Below are 24,589 nucleotides of genomic sequence, written 5' to 3'. Positions count from 1 at the left end.
ACTGGATGAAGTTTACAAACAAGACCACACTAAAGCTACCAGCACAACTATATTTATTGCAGCATTATTGACCATAGCTAAGATATGGAACCAACCCAGATGCCCCTCAGTAGATGAATGGATCAAGAAAATGAGGTATATATACACTATGGAATTCTTTGCCTCCATCAGAAAGAATGACATTGCCCCATTTGTTAGGAAATGGAAAAACTTGGAAACAAATTTCTTTATATGTATGCACCTATGTTTGTATATAAATATATAAACATATACACACATGCATATATATACATTTGCACACTCATGTATATATTATATGGTATATATTAACATATATTTTATATATACAAATGAAGCAGAGTCTCGCTATGTAGCCTATGTTGCTCCCAAAGAGGTGAAAATCCTGTCTTCCTTCACTATGTTTTGAATTATAAACCTGCTAAAACATACCTAGCTTACTCTATTTATTTCAGAGGAATTCACTACTGTGCTCAAATCAAATGAGTTCCTAATTATTAAGGAAGGAAAATGTTTAGAGGAACTACTAAATGAACTAGCTTCACAACCCTATCAAAGAAACTTATCTTTCTGTTTTAAGAGGATTCCTTAAAAGTGTGCATTATTACAAAATGAAGTTCAATTACTACAATGGTATTGATTCCTGTACATCAGTCAAACATGCAAATGTTAGTACTTGACCTCATTTCCTAGGTGCTGTTCTTGATCTTCTTTGCTTAAGGCTAGTCCTCTACCACTTGAGCCACATATCTTTTACTTATGACCTTTATGGTGGTTAATTGGGGAGAAGAGTCCCCTGTTCATTTTGCCCAGGCAAGCTTCAAAGATTGATCTTCAGCTTTCAGAATTGCAAGCATGAGCAGCCTAAGCCCCGCAGCTTTACATATTGGTATTTACATGCCTTGAGTTATTTCTGCTACTGAATAAGGGCTTCGATGTTTGTTTGCTTTTTTGCTGGTTCTGGGGCTTGAACTCAGGGCCTAGGTGCTGTCCCTACACTTGATTGCTCATGACTAGTACTGTATCACTTGAGCCACATGTTCCCTTCAAGCCATTGGGTGAATTGGAAATAGTAATTTCAATGACTTTTGCAGCTGGGCTGGTTTTGAAATATGATCCTCAGATGTCAGCCTTCTGAGTAGATAGGAGTACATGTGTGAACCACAGGTGCCCAGCTGCTTCATAAGTGTTCTGAGACCTCTTAAAATCAGCCAAATACTTTACACTGACCCAACAGTTTTCCTCAGGTGAGTTTCAGACACTCCTCAGGGTGAAAGGGAGAAAAAAGCTGAGTTGGGAACTAGGAATATTCTCAGGTGCTAATGTGTCAGAAACTATTCATGGGGAGATGAATGTGTTTTTCTTTTATTAAGGAGGTGCCATGGACTGGCTCTGTCGGGACGACGGAGGACACCTAGTGGAGGTAACTGGAATAGGTGGGGAGATGGCCAACAGACAATTCACACAAGAGGAGTGACTGCTGAATGCGATTTACTGCAGAGGATAACAAGCTTTTATAGAAAATATCTCCATGAGACAGGGCAAAAGGTTACACAATCTTGCTGCAAGACTTCGTTCTTGGGTGGTCACCAGCTGGTCGCCTGATCTTGTTTTTTGCATGATGAGCTATGACGATAGGCACTTGTTTTCGGGTTTACCTCTATTTTTAAGAAATACAGTTGTTTCGAGATGTTTATCACCTATTAACCATTAACCAGAGCATATGGGCAAGGTGCTGGACAGAAAGGCATGAACTCTAGTACTCTATTGTTACTTTTGTTTAGTTTTGTACTTTATGCATTTCAAATCTTTTCTAAGCAATTATTCTTCTTTGCCATTTTTTAGAGGGTCCCCATTTTGTGGCCCAAAATCATGATATTCAGTATACTTAGATAAATCTGGCCATATCTAATTCAAGCTCATAGTGTCTTCTCTGTAACCCTTTCACATAATCGTTTCCTCTTCTCCATAGAGGCCTTAACTGTCTCATAAGATCTTTCTTGTTCCTTTTTTGATAGTATGCACCAAGGAGGCCTAGATCTAGCAAGTCTCTCAGTAAATGCAAGAGAGTAATAGGAAGTTCTTTCTCCTAAGTAGTTTTCCCAACCGTTGCCATCCTTATCATATACACCTGTAAAAGGCTATGGATCTGGGGGAAGTCTCTGTGGTCCTCTAAATAATGGAGGATTCCACTATTTTCCTCTGATAACCCATTGCCACCTTCCATCTACCAACCTTTTAGGAATCTTATTTAGCTTTTGGTCTAAATATTCCTCTACATCTTTCTTATCTACAGGATATCTATATGAGTCTATTGTCTATGCTCCAGGATTAAAGGGAAATCTCCAATAGCCATACACTCTTTCTGCTCTAGCCATGCCTACAGCTTCTTGTAAATTTCTTACAAACAATTCCTTTTGCTGAAGTGACGTCATGAAACCTCCCAATACTTTTATATTTACTTATGACTTGTCTAATAGCCTCCATAAGAGGGACTTTCAGGGTAGCACTTAACTCTGGTGAGTTAGTCATGTTCTCAGGACACTCATCAGATGTTGGAGTCGTCAACACTTCCAAGAAAGAGCCCTGAATGAGGGAAAGTTGAGCATGAGTAAGTAGAACTAGCAATAGGAGCAGTAAAAGATTAATAGGCACTCCTATTCAGCGAAAAAAAGAAAAACAGGAACATATCTTTCCCAGGGCCTTGCCAGCCTTTTTAGGAGGTAGGCCTCTTTGAAGCCCCATTCTCTGAGGTAGACTTCTGTGAAGTCCTATTCTCAGGGGTAGGCTTCTGTGAAGTCCCATTCTCAGAGGTAGGCTTCTGTGGAGTCCCATTCTCAGATCTAAAAGCAGGTGTTCCATGCTAAGTAGACTCCACAGAAGTAGGCGTGGCAACAAGGGTATTTATTTTTATTTTTTTTGGTTCGGTCGTGGGGACTGAACTCTGGGCCTGGGCACTGTCCCTCAGCTCTTCAACTCAAGGCTAGTGCTCTATCACTTGAACCACAGTGCCACTTCTGGCTTTTTCCTTTTTGCTTATATGGTGCTGAGGAATCAAACCCAGGGCCTCATGCATGTAAGGCAAGCGCTCTACAAGTGAGCCACCTTCCCAGCCTTGCTTTTATTTTCAATCAATGAAATTCCTTCACTTTTAGTCCTCTTCTTTGTAAGAGTCTTCATTTCCTGGGTTTTCAATTCCAAATAATTTAAATAACCTTAATGCTATCCCTCCTTTGAAGACTTGATCATATAGTAAAGGAGTTTCCTCCTTTATGTGCCTGTATTTAGGTCCTGATATGGGTCTGTGTTCTGTTGCACCATGACTGCACCTGAGATGAGCTGGTTAGTAGAGCCAATGATTGTGGAAAACATCTGACATAATGAATAGTGCTGTGGAGGGTTATGGATGGATTCAGGTGACTGGATGAATTTGTAGTGACATATATGTATATTTACATACATAGATATGCATACCCACACACACACAATGTAATCACCCTGGTGAGCTGCTGATGAATGCATCCCTTGTAATCTGTCACTCAAAGCCAAGAGGTTCACATTTATGAACCATTGGGACATTCTCAAGTATGTCTCTAAAGTCCTCATAAGCTGTTGCTATGGAGACATGTTCATGTGGGGCTTCTGAATTCTGTTTTTACACATGGGATTGTGGAAAGTTAAGTGTATATTCTTTTTTTAAAGCTCCAAGAATGGGACTCAAAGCCAGTACATGATACTTTTGCTCACTTGCTAATGCTCTAAAAATTAAGCCATACCTCTATCCCTTAAAGTATGTATTTTGTCTATTCTGTTGTGAAAGACTATATGAATATATGACAAATTCTACCAGCTCTATAAAAATTACAGAACTGTTCATTTCCAGGGGTGGAAGAGACTGATGTTATAGAAGGTGTTCTAGGTTTACAGAAAAATTTGAAAATTGTTTCCCACAAGAAATCTGAATGGATTCTGTCACTTTTATTGAATTTCACCACATAAAATAAGTATTTACTAAATCAACTTTATTACTCATCTATAATTCTCAAATATTTCTCATTTTTAAATGTTACAAAATTCCATTAAATCACTCAATTTCTTTATAGATTCTATGAAACTACTTATTTTCCTAATTTATAACATTTCAGTTTTACTTACATAAGTTTTGTAAACACCTTTGAAGAAAGTAGACTGCTTCCCAATGATAGGACTCATGATACTAAATACAACAACCTCAAAATTAGAGATGTGGCACAAAGGGTAGAGTGCTAAGCTTGAGAATAAAAGCCAAAGGGAAGTAAAGGGCCATGAGTTCAAATGAAACTAACAGCAAAATAAAAGGAAAAAGGTACATATCATCCTAGAATTTCATGAAACAGGAAATTAGACATAATCATCTTCTTGTAGATCTCCCAATAGAGAATGTTAGAAATGGAACTTGAGAAATTTTAGAAGATGGACATTCAGGGAAGAATGACTGAGAGTACTTAGAACTTTTTTGAAAAACTTTCTACATGTTTTACATTGCTATGATTTCTCATGTGTGTGTGTGTTCAATGATGAACCCTGAGCTGTGCCTTCTGGTTGAAGAATTCCACATTTCTACCTTGATAAGGTTTGTATCCTGTGTGGGTTCTCTATTGCAAACTGACTTCTCTTCCAAATGAAAGGCTTTCCCTACTTGTTACATTCTAGAGATTTCTCATTTGGGTGAATTTTCTTATATGCTAGGCTGTGGCCTCCAGTGGATGGTTCTTTACACATTTGTTGCAGTCATAAGGCTTCTCTCCTGTGTTGTGCTCTCTGATGAAAAATAAGGGCTGAATTCTGTGTGAAACTCTATCCATAGCTGTTACATTCCTAAAGTTTTACTCCTGTGTGTTTTCCGATGGACCGTAAGGTTTCCCCTGTGGCTGAATGACTTTCCACACAGGTCACATTCAAAAGGTTTCTCTCCTGTGTGTGTTCTCTGATGGTCAGAAAGGTATACCTTCCTGGTGAAAGACTTTCCACAGCTGTTACATTCATAAGGTTTCTCTCCTGTGTGCATTATCTCATGGATGTTAAGTGCTGCCTTCCACCTGAAAGACTTTCCACACTCCATACATTCATAAGGTTTCTCTCCTGTGTGTAATATCTGATGTGATTTAAGGATCGACTTCTGGATGAAAGACTTTCCACACCAGCTCCATCCATAAGGTTTTTCTCCCGTGTGTTTTCTCTCATGGAAAGTAAGGCCGATTTTCTTGCTGAAAGACTTTCCACACCTCCTACATTCATAAGGTCTCTGTCCTGTATGTGTTGCCTGATGGGCAGTAAGTTGTGACTTCATGGCGAAAGACTTTCTACACACATTACATTCATAAGGTTTCTCTCCTGTGTGTATTGTCTCATGGATAGTAAGGAATGTTTTCCGGGCAAAAACCTTTCCACACCTGCTACATTCATAAGGTCTCTCTCCTGTATGTGTTGTCTGATGGATCCTAAGGTTTCCTTTCTGGGTGAAAGACTTTCTACATACATTACACTGATAAGGTTTCTCTCCTGTGTGTGTTGTCTGATGGATTTTAATTTGTGCCTTCTGGGTGAAAGACTTTCGACATATATTACATTTGTATGGTTTCACTCCTGTGTGTGTTGTGTGATGGACATTAAGGGTTGTCTTCTGGGTGAAAGACTTCCCACATTTGTTACATTCATAAGGTTACTCTCCTGTGTGTGTTCTCTGATGGACAGTAAGGTATGCCTTCAAGTGAAAAGATTTTCCACACTTGTTACATTCATAAAGTGTCTTTTTTGTGTGAATTTTCTGATGAAAAGTAAGGTTTGCCTTCCGGATGAAAGACTTTCCACACACATTACATTCATAAGGTTTCTCTCTTGTGTGTGTTGTCTGATGGACAGTAAGGTGTGCCTTCTGGGTGAAAGACTTTCCACACACATTACATTCATAAGGTTTCTCTCCTGTGTGTGTTAGCTGATGGACAGTAAGCTGTGCCTTCCGAGTGAAAGACTTTCCACACAGGTTACATTCATAAGGTTTCTCTCCTGTGTGTGTTGTCGGATGGACAGTAAGGTGTGACTTCTGGCTGAAAGACTTTCCACACACATTACATTCATAAGGTTTCTCTCCTGTGTGTGTTAGCTGATGGACAGTAAGCTGTGTCTTCTGAGTAAAAGACTTTCCACACAGGTTACATTCATAAGGTTTCTCTCCTGTGTGTGTTGTCTGATGGACATTAAGGGTTGTCTTCTGGGTGAAAGACTTCCCACATTTGTTACATTTATAAGGTTTCTCTCCTGTGTGTATTCTCTGATGGACAGTAAGATATGCCTTCAAGTGAAAAGATTTTCCACATTTGTTACATTCATAAAGTGTCTTTCTTGAGTGAATTTTCTGATGAAAAGTAAGGTTTGCCTTCCGGATGAAAGACTTTCCACACAGGTTACATTCATAGGGTTTCTCTCTTGTGTGTGTTGTCTGATGGACTGTAAGGTGTGCCTTCTGGCTGAAAGACTTTCCACACACATTACATTCATAAGGTTTCTCTCCTGTGTGTGTAAGCTGATGGACAGTAAGCTGTGACTTCTGAGTGAAAGACTTTCCACACAGGTTACATTCATAAGGTTTCTCTCCTGTGTGTGTTGTCAGATGGACAGTAAGGGTTGTCTTCCGGCTGAAAGACTTCCCACACACATTACATTCATAAGGTTTCTCTCCTGTGTGTGTTGTCAGATGGACAGTAAGGTTTGCCTTCCGGATGAAAGACTTTCCACACACATTACATTCATAAGGTTTGTCTCTTGTGTGTGTTGTCTGATGGACAGTAAGGTGTGCCTTCTGGATGAAAGACTTTCCACACACATTACATTCATAAGGTTTCTCTCCTGTGTGTGTTCTCTGATGGACAGTAAGGTGTGTCTTCTGGGTGAAAGAATGTCCACATTGGTTAGATTCTTTAACTACAGGAGATACTCCAGGACTATAAGCAGCACATATCCCATTAGACTTGCCATGGAGAAGCATGTTCTGACACTTCCTGAACTCCTCTGTCCTTATCCCTAAGGAGTTCCCATTATTCCTAATCAGCTCTGACTTAGGTTTTGACCTCAAATTAAAAGTTGTTATTAATTTCACATTGTTCTCCCCTGTGTTAGTATTCATGACTCCGACTTCAGACAGACAATCGTAGGGATTCTCCTGACAGGTCTTAGTCCTGTACTCCTTTTCTTGGACATCTAAAATGAGATATAGAAAGACAGACAAAAACAGAAATGAGACCTCAAGATTCCTTAATGTAACAGTAAAGGCATTTCCGTGCATCCTAACTGTTACAAGATCAAAGCAGGAACTCTTTGATGCAGAATATAAGCTTTTCTCTGTAATGTATTAGTTAAGAAAGTAGCACTGACATTTTACAATGGTAAATAATGTTTTTCTGTTTCTGTTTTTTTCTGTTTTTCTCAAGGAATTAATTACTCAAATGATTCATCTACACACTATTAGTTATAAGCTGAGTACTAAACATTTGCCTTTAATACCCTCGTGGTTTGGTCCTAAGGGAATAGCTATTATTTTTCTTTTAATTTGTGGAAATAATTTATACATTTTGCTGCTTTGCTTCTCAACCATTAGGTGAGGAACAGAAATACTGTCTAGATTTAGGGACCATTAGGGTGTTAGATACATCCCTTGGCCTTTCCGCTAAGCATGGAAGGTTCCTGAGAGTAAGGATTTATACCTCCATCTCTTCAGTTCTAACTTCCCACTAAGAATTACTTTAGGGATTGGTGGCATTTTAAAAATTGGTTTCCCTCACCCTTAGTCAAATTCTCATCAAATTTCCTTTTATAACACTTCTGCTCCTTCACAACCATTAAAGACCAAAGATACTGCAGCTCACCACCCAGGTAGTCATCTCCTATGAACCAAAAGCGTTGCTTCTGAATCTCACTCACTTCCACCATCACCAAGAAGCAATTTCCCTCATCACAGGTAGCAGTCCTGGCATACTCCTTATTTCCTCATACCTTGTTTCAGTGAAAATGAGACATCATTTTCTACATTTCTCATTTCCTTTTTCTGTTTAAGAATGATTTCTACAAGTAAATAGAAAATTGCTCACTTTAACTATACTGGGACAGCCAAATCAGTTTGTCTCCATGTAAATTCTTGATTGTCATGTCCTTGAGACAAAGGATCACCTAGTTCTCTGCCACACATGACTCAGGGGAACCAAGAAAATTATTACTCAGTACAGCGCATTAAACTTACCAAGTGGACTCTGGCTACAAAACCACCATGCAAGATGCTTTATCTCACCTGTGAGATTCTTGTCTGAGGCTTCTCTTATCCATGGTTCTGCACCTTGCTCCAGCTTGGCAATCAATTTAGGTTTAGGAACACAGTGTCCTGTTATTAACAAGTAGAGAAGAACTATTGGTAGGATGGGTCATCATTATTGTAAGGTCTTAGACATCATGTTCACAAACTTGCTCCTAAACCTTGTTTCTCATTTCTTATCCACTCCCTCGTTGATATTCCCCAGCTTTCAACTTATTTTGCCAATTGTGTGGCTTGAACTCAGCTCTTTTGCTCAAAGCTAGCATTCTGCTAGTTTCAGTCCCAGCTACATTTGTAGATTGTGAGGGGATTTGGAGATAAAAGCCTCCTGGTCACTTTTCTGTAGTTGCTGGCTTCAAACCAAAATCCTCACATTTCTGCCTCCAGAGAAGCTAAGATTACAGTTGTTAGCCACTGCACCCTGGATCAGGGTTGATTACAAATAACCACTTTCAACTAGTGATTTTCAGATCATACGTCAAATAGTGATGTACTTTCTATTCTAGACTATATTTGCACCTACAGAAATCACCCCAAGTTTAGGAAGACAGTCTTCTTTCTATTAGTGGAATGCAGTTTAGATCTTGGGTCCAAGTGCTGATTGGGTTTCTTGAAGAATGGGAATAAAATTGTCTCCAGTTACATAATGAAGTGGAAAAAATGGACAGGAATTTTATATTCCCACGGACTGGAATCGTCTACCGAAACAACATAAATATTTATATATCTACTTAATAAAGAAAACAGTCTTTGATCTCGCATGTTCAAATGACTTTTGCTCACCTAAAGACAAGAGGTTGCTGTAGGTCTCCAGCATTACATCTCTATGCAGGGTCCTCTGAGCATGATCCAGGTCTTGCCACTCCTCCCAGCTGAAGTCCACAGCCACGTCATCAAATGATACCAGCTTCTGTAATGCCACATTTGAATCAAGTAATTAGCCCAAGTCAGGAAGGTCTGTGGGACTCATCCCCAATTAATCACCAGGAGAAAAGCAGAACTGGTGCTATGGCTCATGTGGTAGAGCACTAGCCTTGAAGGGAAGAATTCAGGGACAGTGCTCAGGTCCAGAAATCAAACCTCACAACCAACCAACACACACACACACACACACACACACACACACACACACACACACACACACACACACACACACGGTATCTCATAAGCAATCACAACACATTCAGGACATCACATGGAATACATAGCACATTACTGATTCATGAAAAGTAAGTGTCCACATAAATGTTAAAGGCAGTAACAGTACTTAAGAACGTAGCTAATGATGGATTGGCCCTTATAAGATCTGATTTACTTCCCATATATAAATATCCTATGTTAACTATTTTGTAGTTTAAGTGCTAAATACTGAAGTATGGTCATAGATACCCTGATATTTCTTTCCTATGTATAAAAGAACTGCTAGAAGGAAGTTTTGTGAACTTGGCCTACCTTCTACAATCCACAATATAGTTGCGAGGGGCATACCATGTTCCCTGACTACATTTTCATTTAAATATGCCTTCATGGAAGGATGTAGGATGGATAGAGGCTTAAGGAACATTCAAGATGACAAAAAACGAAAAATAGGACCACGACAAGCAAGACAGAGAAAAATTAGAAGAGGGATGTGATCTAAAGATACAGAAGGACAAGTTGGAAGGAAATAAGAGTGCTAATTTGCCTGCAGAGGCTAAGAGGAGAGGTTTTGGACTCCCACACTGAACCCTATTGCAAATGATGAATGGCCCAGCCAACCATGCTTGGCAATACCAGAGGTGAATGCTGACTAAGAGAGAAAAGGGAAATATATATGTGAAGAATTGAAAGAAAATAACATTCAATTCACAATCCATTGGGCAGAGGAACTCTACTAAAAATGTAGATTGAAGATATGGTCAGGGAAAGAGAGTTGATTAATTACACATCTGCATTTTACGAGTGTTACAAGAGAAGTGCTTCAAGAGAAGAGCAATATGAGTGCACATACATATACACGTAGGACAGAGAAACTAAAATGGTAAATGTGTAGGTAAGTTTAAAGGAATATATTGGTCATATATTTTATGTAATATTTCTGTAATAGTTTGTTGAAATAAAAGTTATAGCACCATTTGATTCACAATGCATGAAGATCCAATATATAAACTCATCACTTTATTAAAAGAAATGTATGTAGAATACTCATATGCATCAATAAATATTGCAATTACCAGGCAAATAGGAAGGCCTCAGTTCAAAGAATTAATTGTACCAAAAATCAGGGTACTAGATTTAGGGCTGGGAATGTGGCTTGCTCAAGAGCGCTAGTCTAGAATGCACTGGTTCAATTATTCAGTGCCATGTGAACAGAAAAACTAGAAATGGGGAAAACGATTGAAGACACTTAAAAAAAATTCTACAAATAATTCCTTGAAATATACAAAGCTCAGTATCAATAGTCAGGAGAAGAATTCTAATCAAAATTCTACAGAAATAACTACTTTATATATGTTACTATGGACAGTTTTAAATAAAAACAACAAATATCCTTCCAAAGCCTAACAGAGGCTGGGAAGGATGTGAATTCAATTTGAACCTTGGTGCATGTCTGGCTGGAATGTAAAACAATCAAAGATGGTATGGACAGAGCTAAAAAGAACTAAATAGAGAATTACATAGGAATATGGTCCAGCACTTCTATTCTAGATTTGTACCCAGCAGAAGAGAAAGCAGGGACGAGAAGTAGTATTAGAGAATCACTTCAGAGCAAATACTGACAAGAACCAAAAGACAGACACAGGTAAAAGAATAGATAAAGACATTGAAAAGGAAGACAAGTTTGCTACATTTTATAGCAGGGTTGATCTTTGAATACATTAAGCTAAGTAAAATACAGCAGTCATAAAAGCACAGCCATGGTATGATTTCCCTGACTGAGCTTTCAAGGATCAACAAAGTCATAGAGCCAAAAAGTAAGATGGTTCCAGAGACTGGGGTAGAGAGGAAAAGGAGCTGCCTATTAATGATTATACAGCTTCATACATGGAAAATGAAACATGCTGTACATGGATGGAAGAGATGGCTGCACAACAATGCAGCCATATGAACTATCAGTGAACTCTGAATTGAAAATGGGTAACGTAGCCACACAGGATGGAACATACTTATACACTCTGACATTGGGAAATTCAAAAAGGATGACCAGCCAGGCTAGGTTCCATTAACAATTTCAAGAGCATGCTGGACTACATATCAAGACCTGTCTTCAAAACAAATAGGGGATGATTTGTATTGACAAAGCTCATAAAATTCACAAACTTTATAGACCATGACAATGACAATTTGCCTTGAAGGTGAAAATGTGTTTTTGACTTCAACTAAGCATCTCTGTTCCACAATACTGTGACATATGTGAAATTTATGTAATCACTTTCTCTCAATTTAAACAACAAAAAAAGAAAAGTCAGAGATGGGGTGGTTTAGGAGCAAGGGGTGACAATGTTGTCAGACATCTTCTATTCACATATTGTATTGTAGAATGGCAACTTCTTTGTACAACTACTCAAACCTAATAATAAAATAAATTGTTTGAAAAAGGAATATGGAAAAATCAAATTTTAGACTCTCTGAATTGGATCAGAGATATAGGTGCCATGTGTGTCTATTTTTCCAGTTAAAATAACAAAGTAAAATTTATGAACAAACGTTAAGCCACATTTTAGCTGGAAACATACAACTACAAATAGCATTAGTAACAAACACACATGGACCAAAAACGCAAAGTATTCCTTTTTTTTTTTTTTTTTTTATCGGTTGTGTGGCTTGAACTCTAGGCTTGGGCACTCTCCCTCAGGTCTTCAACTAAAGGCTAATGCTCCACCACTTGATCCACTGTGCCACTTCTGGTGTCCTGAGTGGTTTATTGGAGATAAGTGTCTCATGGACTTTCCTGTCCAGGCTGGCTTTGAACCAGGATCCTCAGCTCTCAGCCTCCTGAGTAGCTAGGATGACAGGTGTGGGCCACCGAAGCCTGAACAAAAATGCAAATTACTCTAATCGTACATCTTAATTTTAGTTTTTGTATATCTTTTCACTGACTATTTTTCAAGTGTATCTCATATTGCTGAATCAGTTCTCTAGGAAGCTTCCCAAGGATATTTCTTGCTGTTCTTTTTGATGGGCTTATAATGTACTATATGATTTTTTTTTGTTGTTTCTTTGTATGTTCTTCTGCCATGGCATAAACCTTGTTACTGTGTTTGATTCTGGTGTCTTGCATCTTGTATATACATTTTTCTAATTGAGGAGGGGAACAGAAAATATAAAATGCTGAAATAAGAATACAGGACGGCCCATTGTAACAATGAATTGTACAACGAACTATGTTGAAAAGGAACTACAACTTTGATAGGGTGGGAAGACTTGGGGAGGTGGGAAGTAACGTGATGGTAGGGGAAAAACAAAGGAGGGGGAAACAAATGCTCTATAAGAAATGGACTCATTACTTTGCTCATGTAACTACAATCCCTCTGGACACTATTATATATATATATATATATATATATACATATATATATGTATATATATATATGCCTGTGTGTGTGTGTGTATGTTTGTGTGTGTGGAAAATAACATATCCAAGATAATTTTTAAAAATGTTCAGTCAGCCAGGTGCTGGTGACTCATGCCTCTCATCCTAACTACTCCGGAAGCTAGGATCCAAGGATAATACTTCCAAATTATTTCTATTAGAAAAGCCTGGAAGACTCATATCTCCAGTTGATTATGAAAGGATACAAGACAAACAAAAAAGGTGAATGTTGAGCTATGACTTAAAGAGTAGAGCACTGGTATTGAGCAAAAAAAAAAAAAAAAAAAAAAAAAAAAAAAAAAAAAAAAAAGCTCCGGACAGCTCTCAAGCACTGTAGGCCAAGCACACACAAACATATCATTCAACATATTACAAAAACACTGTCTACTATGAGACAGATGAGGATGGTGGCTTGGTGTGAAGCCTTTGCTCTGCATGTGTGAGGCTCAAGTTTTGAAATTTACTGCTAGAAATACAAATATTGTAAGGCAAGAATGAAGTCTTATCCATATGTAAACAATAGTGATTCATACTTAACAATATCAACCTGAAATTTCAAAAATGCATTTTGATATCATAGTTAATGATGTTACTTCATTAAAAAGGAACTGATGGAAGTTCCCGGAAGATGGCGGAGGAGAAGTTGGAAGCTAAACAAGCTCTCGCGTAGAAAGCAGTTGTAGTGTTTCAGTGAACAGTCCTAAGCCAGAGAATCACACCAGGTGTGCCATCACAGTACAGAGAGTTAGGTCAGAGAGGGAAAATCCAGTGAAGAGAGAGATCTGAGCACTTGCAAGCAGCTGTGACTGGGGTGGTAGCTGAGGCCATAGCCGCCATACCTGCAACAAAGGCTCCATATGTGGTGTGTGAGTCAATTCTACTCAAAACCAGCAAGAACTGAAAAGGAGCAGACATCTTCATCCTGAAGTTCCCAGACCAGAGAAGACTCAGGAACCAAGACTCCAGTGTGAGTAGAAGCCTGAAAGCCTCACTCCATCTCAGGGAGCAGAGAAGGGAAGGCTACCCCTCCCCCCACTACCAGAGATCTCCATCTTTGAGACTGACAAAGGCCTGGCTGAGCAGCTAGCACCAACTCAGGCCTTGGAAGAAAACCAGAGTCATTTAGCTGGTCACAGAAACCTAACCTGACCTGGTAGGCTCAGCTCCACCCAAGGGGAATCACCCAGCCAGGGCCCCAGCCCCAGGAGTGGCTTTCTTCACTGGTAAACAGAGACAGAGGCTGCCCCTCCCTATAGCAGCCTTGACAATCAATTGAAATTCAGTAAACATAAACCCTGAGAATGGCTTCAGGCTGGGCTCTGTGAGTCTCTCAGAAGCTAGCCCCTCAGGGAAAAGCTACTGTTTGCTGAAAGGCCTCAACTCTATCCAGAACTTAGCCTCATCACAGCATCTCCACACTAGAGGAAACAGCCAACTCCATCTTTTGTGATACTCAAAGCAGTTCTCCTTCCCATTAAATTACCCTGGGAGAAGGATCACAAACTGCTGGATAATGCAGAATAGTTTTCTGCCTGCTCAAACAAATTGACTTAAGAAACCAACCAAGCCACAGGAAAATCAAACAGTGCAAGCAGACCAGAGACTGTAACAACAGACTGCTTAAGGACACAAGGGATCTTCCCATAACCTTCTGCCCCCGAAAAAAAACCAAATAGTCTTTTTTTGTACCTTTCATAAAAGTTTTTTTTCTAAAATGTTTTTAAATTTTTTTTTTATTGTGAAAATACTGTACAGAGGGGTTATAATTACATGGGCAAGATAATGAGTACATTTCTTATCAAGCATTGTAGCCTCCTCCTTTGTTTCCCTTTCCCATCCCTTCCCAGCCTCCCCCCACTCCCACACACAATCCTCTTCCCCCCCACCAAAATTGTAAAGTTCGTCTAAAACATATTTTAATTTTTAACTTAAATTTTTTTTGTATTAACTGTGTTTTCCTCTTCTTATAATTTTTATTTTAGGGGTATATGTGCGTTTGCTTTTTTTTCATTTTTAAATTTCTTTTTGTTTAGCTCTACAGACCTTTTGATCCTTCTTTTCTTTCATTCGCACTCTTTTCACCTTTTCTTCTCTTTCATTTTTCTTTGAGTGACAATTGCTGTTCTGCTCATCCTGATATTCCTTTAGTGGATTTTTAGACCTAATACTCCATTGTGTACAACTTAATCCAGAAATTTATTACTGAATTCAAAATCTCTTAGACTTGAATTCCTTAATAGCAGTACTCTTTATACCTATATAATATTTTAAGCATTTTTAGTTTTAATTTTTTCATGCCTCTTTAGCCCTCCACTTCTCTCATTCTATCCACCTTCTTCTTGGAAATTATGTCTTTCAATTTGCATAATTCAGTGTTGCACTGTTTAATTTTTAATTTTTATTTTTCTGTTTTTTTCTTGTCTGTTTCTTTCTCTTTCTCCTTTTTTAAGCTCTCTCTACTTTCATTCTATCCAATCTATTTCCCACTTTGAGATTAGGACTTAGTTAGTTCTCCCTCTGCTTTTCCACATCCCTCTATTCCTATTTTTACCCACATCTCTCAATAAACCTAATAAGTTCTGGTTTGTCAAATTGTTCTTTGCAGTTCTTAGCCCATGAATACACAGTTGTTTGATGTTGAATAGTATATCTGTTGAACTAGATTGTATCTGCAGACTTTTGACTGTGCAACTACAGACTTTGGATGATGCTTGCATTAAGACAATGTTCTAGGATAAAACTGGTGTTACTTTCATCCCTAATGGGCAGAGCAAGCCGGAAAAACACAAGAAAAAATGGCAAGTCCAGGCATCTCAACTCCCACTAAGGATAATCAGCTGACAGAACAGATAATGGATAATCCAGAGGGGAGTTCCCAAATAGCTCTACAAACACTGCTTGTAAACATTGTAAATGAAAAGATTGAAAACCTGCAATGGACTCTGTGAGCATGATACAGAGAGAGAGGAGGCAAACCAAAGGTTAATACAGGAATATCATGAGCTTGAGGAAGCTACTCAAAAATTGATACAGGAATTGCGTGAGCTCCTTGAGAAAACTCAAGGAGCAATAAAGGACTCTATGAGCAGGCTGAGATCAGTCAAGAAGAAAGTGAGGAATGGCATGAGCAGGCTGAGAACACTCAAGGAGAACTACAGGAATTGCATGAACATGAGGAAACTAAGCAAAGAATAATACAGGAATTGAAAGACAAGGATGAGTATACACAAAGATCACTAAAGGCATTCATAGAATCCATTAACAGAGACCTGAAAGAAGTCAGGGACACCACAAAGGGAATGTTGAATGGAACCCAACAGAAGGAACAGGAGCCCATGGAAACCATAGCCAATCACCTAAGTGATTTGCAAATAAACACTGAATACCAAATTAAGGAAGTCAAGTGGTTCATACAAGATCTAAAACAAAGTTCCAACAAAGAATTTAAAGCCATCAAAGCTGACCAATTAGAAGGAAAAGAAGTAAAAAAACAAAGTAGAAAAATCTTGACAGTACGTTAGACCATTCAGAAGATCAAATCTTAGGGACTGAAGACAACCTAGATATTACAGAGAAAGAATATACAACCATCCAAGACAAATACAAGAAATAAGATAGATCTATTCAACACTTGGAAGACACCATCAGAAGGCCCAATCTGAGCATATTAGGTGTAGAGGAGCACCTAGAGACAATAGTTAATGGTCTAGAAAATTTGTTTAACAGGATCCTAGCATAGAACTTCCCAAACATAGGCCTATTCAGATACAAGAATCAAACGGCCCCCATAAACAGGCAGGAGTTGTAATCCTAATACCAGGTAAAATAGACTTCAAAGTAAAATTTGTGAAAAAAGATAAAGAAGGTCGCTACATACTAATTAAGGGATCTCTCCTTCAGGAGGATATTACAATTCTAAATATCTATTCACCAACCAACGGAGCACTCAAATATATCCAAGAAACACTCCTTTCCCTCAAATCCCACATAGATTCAAAGACATTAATAGTTGGGCACTTTAACACACCACTTTCCCCACTGGATAGATCAACTTGGCAAAAACTCAACAGAGAAACCGCAGATTCTAACAACTGCATAGATCAATTAGATTTAACTGACATTTAACAGACCAAATATTTCATGCAGAAGCATCAGAATACACATTTTTCTCAGCAGCACATGGATCATTTTCCAAAATAGACCACATTTTAGGCCACAAAGCAAACTTGTCCAAATTCAGAAACATTGAAGTAATACCTTGCATTTTCTCAGACCAGAAGGGAATAAAATCAGAACTCAACACCAAAAGCCACCAAAGAAAGTCCTGTAACACATGGAGGCTGAACAACACACTGCTGAATCACCAGTGGGTCATGGAAGAGATTAGAAAGGACATTCAAATGTTCATGATATTCAACCAAAATGAACACACAAATTACCAGCTCCTCTGGGACACAGCAAAGGCAGTACTCAGGGGCAAGTTTAGAGATCTGAGTTCGTACATCAACAAATTGCAGAAATCTGAAATCAAGAATTTAATGAGACATCTGAGCCTCCTTGAAAAAGAGCAGCAAGATGAACCCCAATCCAGTAGACAGAAAGAAATAATTAAAATTAAATCAGAATTACATGAATTACAATCCAAACAAACTATAGAAAGAATCAACAAAACAAAGAGTTGGTTCTTCAAAAACATTAACAAAATTGACAGACCCTTAGCAAATCTTCTCAGAAAAAGAAGAGAACACACCCAAATAAATAAACTCAGAGATGAGAATGGAAACATCACCACAGAAAAAAACCAAGATTCAGAACATTACAAAGGAATACTTCTTAAACATTTAAGATAATTTTGAGAACTTGGCAGAAATGGACCTTTTCCTAGCAAATATTGACTTGCAGAAACTAAACCAAAATGAGTTAAACCATCTAAACAGGCCCATAACAAGCATTAAAATAGAAACATCTAAGAAGAGCCCAGGACCAGATGGATTTACAGCAGAATTCTACAAGGCCTTCTAAGCAGAGCTCACACCAATACTCCTCCAACTCTTCAATGAAATTGAAAGAGGAAGTTCACTACCGAACTCATCCTATGAAGCCATCATAACCCTCATCTCAAAACCAGGCAGGGACTCATCAAAGAAAGAGAAGTATACACCCATTTCTTTGATGAACATTGATTCAAAACTTCTGAACAAAATTTTGGCCAATTGACTTCAACAATTCATCCAAAAATTCATACAACATGATCAAACAGGATTCCTTTCATGGTTGCAAAGCTGGTTCAATATATGCAAATCAACTAATATAATTCATCCCATCAACAGGAGCAAGAATAAGAACCACATGGTTATCTCAATAGATGCAGAAAAAGCATTTGACAAGATCCAACACCCCTTTATGAGCCTTTATGAAGGTTCTGTAAAAATTAGGAATCCATGGAACATTCCTCAATACAATAAAGGGTGTATATGACAAACCTACAGCCAGCATTATACTTAATGGTGAAAAACTAAAGCCATTTCCTCAACGCAGGAACGAGACAAGATGTCCACTAACTGCACTTCTCTTCAATCTTGTATTAGAATGCCTAGCTATAGCAATGAGACAAGATCCAAACATAAAGGGGATCCAAATAGGGAAAGAAGAAGTAAAACTCTCCCTCTTTGCAGATGACATGGTCTTATATTTAACGAATCACACATACTGCACTCCCAAATTACTCAAGTTGATTCAAAAGTTAGGTGAAGTAGCAGGGTATAAAATTAACCCTCAAAAACCAATGGTTGTTTTGTATGTCAACAATGAGAAAAGTCTGGCTGAATTTAGGAAAGCAAATCTATTCGTAATAGCCTTCCAAAAATAAAATACCTAGGAATTAACTTAACCAAAGAGGTGAAGGACCTTTAATGCTCCTGGATTGGAAAGATCAACATGGTGAAAATGGCAATACTTCCCAAGGCGATCTACAAATTCAATGCGATACCAATCAATATTCCAACCTCATTCTTCAAGGAAATAGAAGAGGCAATCCGAAAATTCATATGCAACAATAAAAGACCCCGAATAGCAAAAACGATACTCAACGGAAAGAACACAGCTGGAGGAATAACAATACAAAATTTCAAACTCTTCTACAAAGCTATAGTAGTCACAACAGCTTGTTACTGGCACAAGAACAGACTTCAGGACCAATGGAATAGATTGGAAATCCAGAAAAGAAATCCAAATCAAAACAACATTGAGATACCACCTCACCCCAGTTAGAATGGCTAAACTCAAGAACTCTAATAATAACAGATGCTGGAGGGGATGGGGACAGAAGGGAACATTACTGCATTGGTGGTGGGATTGTAAAATTGTTCAACCACTTTGGAAAGCAGTATGGAGGTTCCTCAAAGAACTCCAAATAGAGCTCCCCTTGACCCAGCAATCCCACTTTAGGGCATTTACCCAAATGTTCACAAACAAGACCACACTAAAACTACCCTCATGACTATGTTTCTTGCAGCCTTATTTACCATAGCTAAGATATGGAACCAACCCAGATACCCCTCAGTATATTATGGATCAAGAAAATGTGGTAAACATGGGTGGGGAGAGGATAGAAAGGGATGAGAAGGGGAAACAAAGGAGGAGCCTATAATGCTTGATAAGAAATGTACTCATTATTTTGCCCATGTAATTGTAAGCCCTCTGTACAGTATTTTCACACACACAAAAAAGAATAACACAGGAAACATAACTCACAAACTCTGTTTGGCTCTAAATGTAATATTTATAGAGATTTTTAACTTTATTTTTTGGGATGTACTCATGGTAACCTTGCTTATGTGAACCCAAATAAAGATGTTTAGTTGAAGGAATTCGGGGCACAACAGGCAGTGAGCTTTAGGACCCCTGCTTCCTCGCTATCTCTCTGTCTGTGTTTTAGTTTTTCTAATTTTCTTTAGCTCTGGACTCTTCATAGAAGTACCTCGGCTTACATTTAGCAACAAGTTTCCTTTATAATGAGTAAAAACATGTTAATTTTAAGAGTCATGTCAATAAAGGAAAAGTGATCAGTATGAAAAACTAGTTCTAGTTGGGCACTGGTTACTCATGCCTGGAATCCTAGCTACTGAGGAGGCTGAGATCTGAGGATCATGCTTCAAAGCCAGCTCGGAAAGAGAAGTCCCTTAGATGCATAGTTCTAATAAACAACCACAAAACTGGAGGAGGCACTGTGACTCAAGTGGTAGAGTACTCGTCTTGAGCTGAAAACCTGAGAGACAGTACCCAGGTCCAAGAATTCAAGCCCTACAATGCACAAAAAAAAACAAAGAAAACAGAAATACTAGCTCCCAGATACAGCATTTGAAGGAAGGAAAAAAGCAAGAGACAGATGGAGGGAGGAGGGTCTGAGAGAAACAATGAGAAAAAAAGAGAAAAACAGATGAAATGAAAGAAAAGACATAAAGAAAGCTAGAGAGCAAGAAACAGAGAATGAATAGACAAAATACAGAAAAAATCTAGTCAGAAGTTCTTTGAGAAACATGGAGGGATTTCTAGAAAGGATATACACTATATAATGAAATATAGCCTAAGTTTCAAGTAGAAAAAGCCTATGAAGCAGTCGAAGAACTAATAATTTAAGTACACATATCTTACTCAGTACACTTCAATAGTTGAAGGTATATGTGACTACAGTTTTCAGAAAGTATAGTAAAAATTTCATTAGGACAGTTAATGTTATTCATAGGGATGTGATCTCTGACCAGTTGCTTCCATGAGCAGTCATCTCCTCGGTTTCAGTGAATCCCTTAACAAGTTTGACTACTTCTAACAACATCAGAACAACTAGAAACAAACAGAAGTAATCTACTCATTTGAGCCGGAATGTCAGATTAATAATGTGCAAAACCTACAAGCCATCTTTATCTGATTTAGGAGCATGTTCCTCAAGTTGAATCTGTTTTTCTGTTTTTCAATCTTGTCCACTATTAGGTTCAAAAAATGGAATGTAAAACAGAGAAATCAAAAGCAACTTACCACAGATCCTTTCATTCTTTCTTGCTGTTGACAATGGACAGAAGATTCTGGAAGCATGGCTGGGAGCAAAGGCAAATGAGGTAGTCAGGAAAGAATCTGTGTGATTTTGCCCCAGGTTTTCCTGCTTATAACATTACCCATGGGCCGGAAAAGCATAAAGCCTTCTTATGGGAGAACAAGTATGGTTTATGTCTGAAGCATTAATCAAACATTCCAGTAAAGATGAAGCCATAGTCGATTAATTGGTAGATAGATAGAATAAAAGCAATTCATTTCTAGGTGAAGATACATTCTGTATTCCTAAAAACTAATACCCCACAAAAATAATTGAAAAATAAAAACATACCACATTTCATTAAAACTAGTTTTTACTGAAATATACTTAGGGATGCAAGAACTATTTTTTCCTTTAACGCAAAGGGATCCTAGCACTCCACTGGGCATTTGTACTCCACCTCATTCATTTCCAGATTCTCACACCAGGGAAATCATGTATAGTATAGCTCAGTATTTTTCACAAAGGGTATACAGGAAGGACATATGCAATGCATGTTTCTAGTGCTATAATGTTGGAAATGGCACATTTCCTTATATCCAAATACTCAGAGCACCCTTATGCAAGGACTTTCAATTTGCCATTTAAGCTACTTTGGCCAAATGGACATCACTAAAGATCTTATGTCAGTAATGCTCACTTTCCTGAACAGTCATATGAAGAACCTTGGCCATAATGCTGAAGGTACAGGGCCTAATAAGATGAACATAAAATACTGGGTCATAGGAGAGACACAATTCCAATCAACCATCCTCAGGGAAGGATTTAGAAGATTAAAGTCTTATCTGTGATTTAAACAATATTAACACAAAATAGCAAGTTAAGGGCTCCCCAAAATGTAGATCCATAAAAATTAAATAGCTATTTGATTTGGCTGGTACTTGTGGTTGGTTTCTTACACAGGAAATGCTGTTATCCACAGATCATTTGTTTCTTTGCACAATTATGTAGAATTGCGTTTAAATTATATTATTAGATTATATATTAACTTAATTTTCTATATTATTAAATGATCTATCAAGTGTTTGGGAATGCATGTTTAGGCAGTCTCTCTCATTTTAAGTAATGTAAAATAGCCTCAGGAGTATATGGAGAAATTGCTGTTTCTTAAAAACGAATATAATGGAGAGTATCCCTAACATCTTAAAGCTGCAGAAGCCATAGGACGTAAAGAGGATGAAAATAGGATCAATATGTATGTATATGATATTTTAAAGTACTGTTTATGATTCACTGACTTCAAATGCCAAAAAGAATTTTCTATGTAAAATAATACTTCTTTGAGCAGATTGTGACAAAATGGGTAACACTAGCTAAAACTTCAGGACAGGTTACATCTATGCATCATATATCCTTGAGCAATATACATTACCTCCAACTTTTTTCTATATTTTTTTCATCGAAGTCCAATGTTTCTAGATCAACACTTCCTGAACGGCCAGGAAAAACTTAACATGTTACAAGTAGGGTCAGGAAATCCACTGATGAGACATCTGGATTAAGTCTGAGGGATCCCATACTAGAAATGAGAGTGGGAAGAGGTTGAATCAATCAGTGGGAATAGGATTAGGGATCTAGTACATAGAGAGACACTTTCAGATGTGACATTTATCCCTCCAGCCCAAACCACAGTCTCATGCCCCCTCTGATTACTAGGCTTCGGCTTAATCCTCAGGCCAGATGCGGTCCCCTCCTGAAAGAGGGTCTAAACCTTCCAACAGAACCAAGTGATTTGAGAAGAGTTGGCGGAAAGAGTATCACGTGAATCTTGTGCTCTGAGAAGGAGATTCCACAAGCTGGATCCAAACCCGTGTGAACTCCAGCCCAGAGTGCTAAGAAGGCTGCCAAGCAGGGGCAGAGCAGAGACACCTCTAGCAGAAACAACACAGAAGCCCAAAAGGCAACTGCCATGGAAGGAGACTCAACCCTGGCACACACTTCACAAGTTCACGACAACCGTTTCCGTGCTCAGCTTACAGCTGGGCAAAGTGAATCAGGTGGCGTGGGTGCCGGCAGCATCTCTCAGTCGTGGCGTTCACACGCACAGCTCCCGGCTCTCCTAGTCTGGAGAGCCACCCAGCTTGCTCTTGGGGTTCCGGGAGCCAGTGTCTGGCTTCTGGAGGCTCGCGGGCCAATGGCAGCACAAACACCCGAACCCCAAACAAATCATCAAGCCCAGACAGGAGGCACATGTGGGGCTGACTCCGGTCCTGCACCCAGCTTGCCGTTCATACCTGAAATCGGTTCCGTAGCCTGAGATTCCTTCAAGTTACAGCTCCCAAGGTCCCCTGAAGAGGGGCTGGGCGCCTGCCTCGGGGCTTGAACCTTGTGAAATATACACCGAACTTCTCAGCACTTCTAGCAGAGGGGGAAAGGAAAGAACCCTGAATTAAGGATAGAAAAAAAATCAACAGTGGGCGGGGAGACGCATGCGCAGAAAGAACTTCCCGGCCCCTTCCCCAAACCATCACTTTCCAAGGTCTGTGCCTCAACTAAGACTACAATTCCCACAATGCACGGCGCACGGCGCCACCTGGACCAGGTTGGGCTTGGCCCTGGGATTCTGACCAGTGCCACACCTCAGGTCCCAGAATTGCATGGAGGTCTGCAGATCTTGCTCTCTTGGCAGTGGGAGCAAAGGCGAGTTTCTTCCTGAAAATTATTGTGTGGCTCCTGAAATATTCAACGACTAACCCGAAGATGGAAATGTGTTAGGAGCATTGCATAAGTTGGCTTTTTAATTCTTAGTTCTAGTCATGCAATTGAGGTGATGAGACTGGGTTGTTATTTTCAGTTTTGTTCAGCTCTTATGTTCTCCTGAATATAAGTTACATTTCCGTTTTGCCTTCAGTTTTTTAATATCTCTCGTCTCACTTTAAAACGCTATTAGCAGCCCCTAACATTTTCCACTGCTGTAATGTAGACGTTGGAATAAAATAGTTAGATAGGCAGCATAATCCTTTTCTCAATTTAGATTTATCAAAATCGATTTCCCTGAAAATCCCAAATTCCACCTATGAAAGCTTATGGAGTTTTTGGTTGTTTGTTTCTGAATTTTGTCTTTCCGCTTAGAAATTTTTAGTTTCTTTTCCTGTGTTTGCTTTAGGTCCTGTGGCTTGTACTCAGAGCTTGGGCACCATGGGTGAGTTTTTCTGTGCTCCATTTGCCTGTTTTGTAATAATTTCTTCATCTAACTCGTCTCACGTTCCCTCACAGGGCTTTCTTAGACCATGGATCATCACCTCCCTTGCTCTTCAAAGAGATGGTGGTTTAGGGAATCAGGAAGAGTGTGGGTTTGGGTAGAGGAGTGAAGTTTAGGGTAGGTCTGTGTTGATGTGAAGTTTGATTATTTGCCCCAAACCAGTCTGTTTTTGTATTTCCATCCTTTGTTTTGAATTCCTATCTCTTCTGTGATCCTAAATGTTCCTTCCTCTGGGTAACTCAAGGCTACATACCTAGGAAACCTCAGACTGGTCTTCCCAGACCTTATCCATTAGACTGTGGAATACATCTGTTGTCTCCCGTCCCTCATATCTGAGATCCTCTTGGTCTCTCTTAAAGGGTTACT

General features: G+C 38.8%; 1 protein-coding gene across 1 annotated transcript; it reads right to left on the bottom strand.

The window, feature by feature from the left end:
- Positions 1-4,492: 4,492 nt before the first annotated feature.
- On the bottom strand, positions 4,493-21,198 carry LOC138829695 (zinc finger protein 420-like). The gene is given in 8 exon segments (XM_070026170.1): positions 4,493-6,524; positions 7,125-7,254; positions 7,836-7,937; positions 8,047-8,115; positions 8,339-8,428; positions 9,143-9,269; positions 14,976-15,114; positions 21,104-21,198. Coding segments are annotated over 8 exon segments (2,409 nt in total). The 3' UTR covers positions 4,493-4,867.
- Positions 21,199-24,589: the final 3,391 nt, after the last annotated feature.

This window comes from Dipodomys merriami, unplaced genomic scaffold (assembly GCF_024711535.1).
Source record: "Dipodomys merriami isolate MVZ:Mamm:240054 unplaced genomic scaffold, mDipMer1.0.p SCAF_175, whole genome shotgun sequence".
Lineage (NCBI taxonomy): Eukaryota > Metazoa > Chordata > Mammalia > Rodentia > Heteromyidae > Dipodomys > Dipodomys merriami.
The sequence above is the reverse complement of the archived record's forward strand: the minus strand, read 5'-3'. Positions and strand labels throughout refer to the sequence as shown.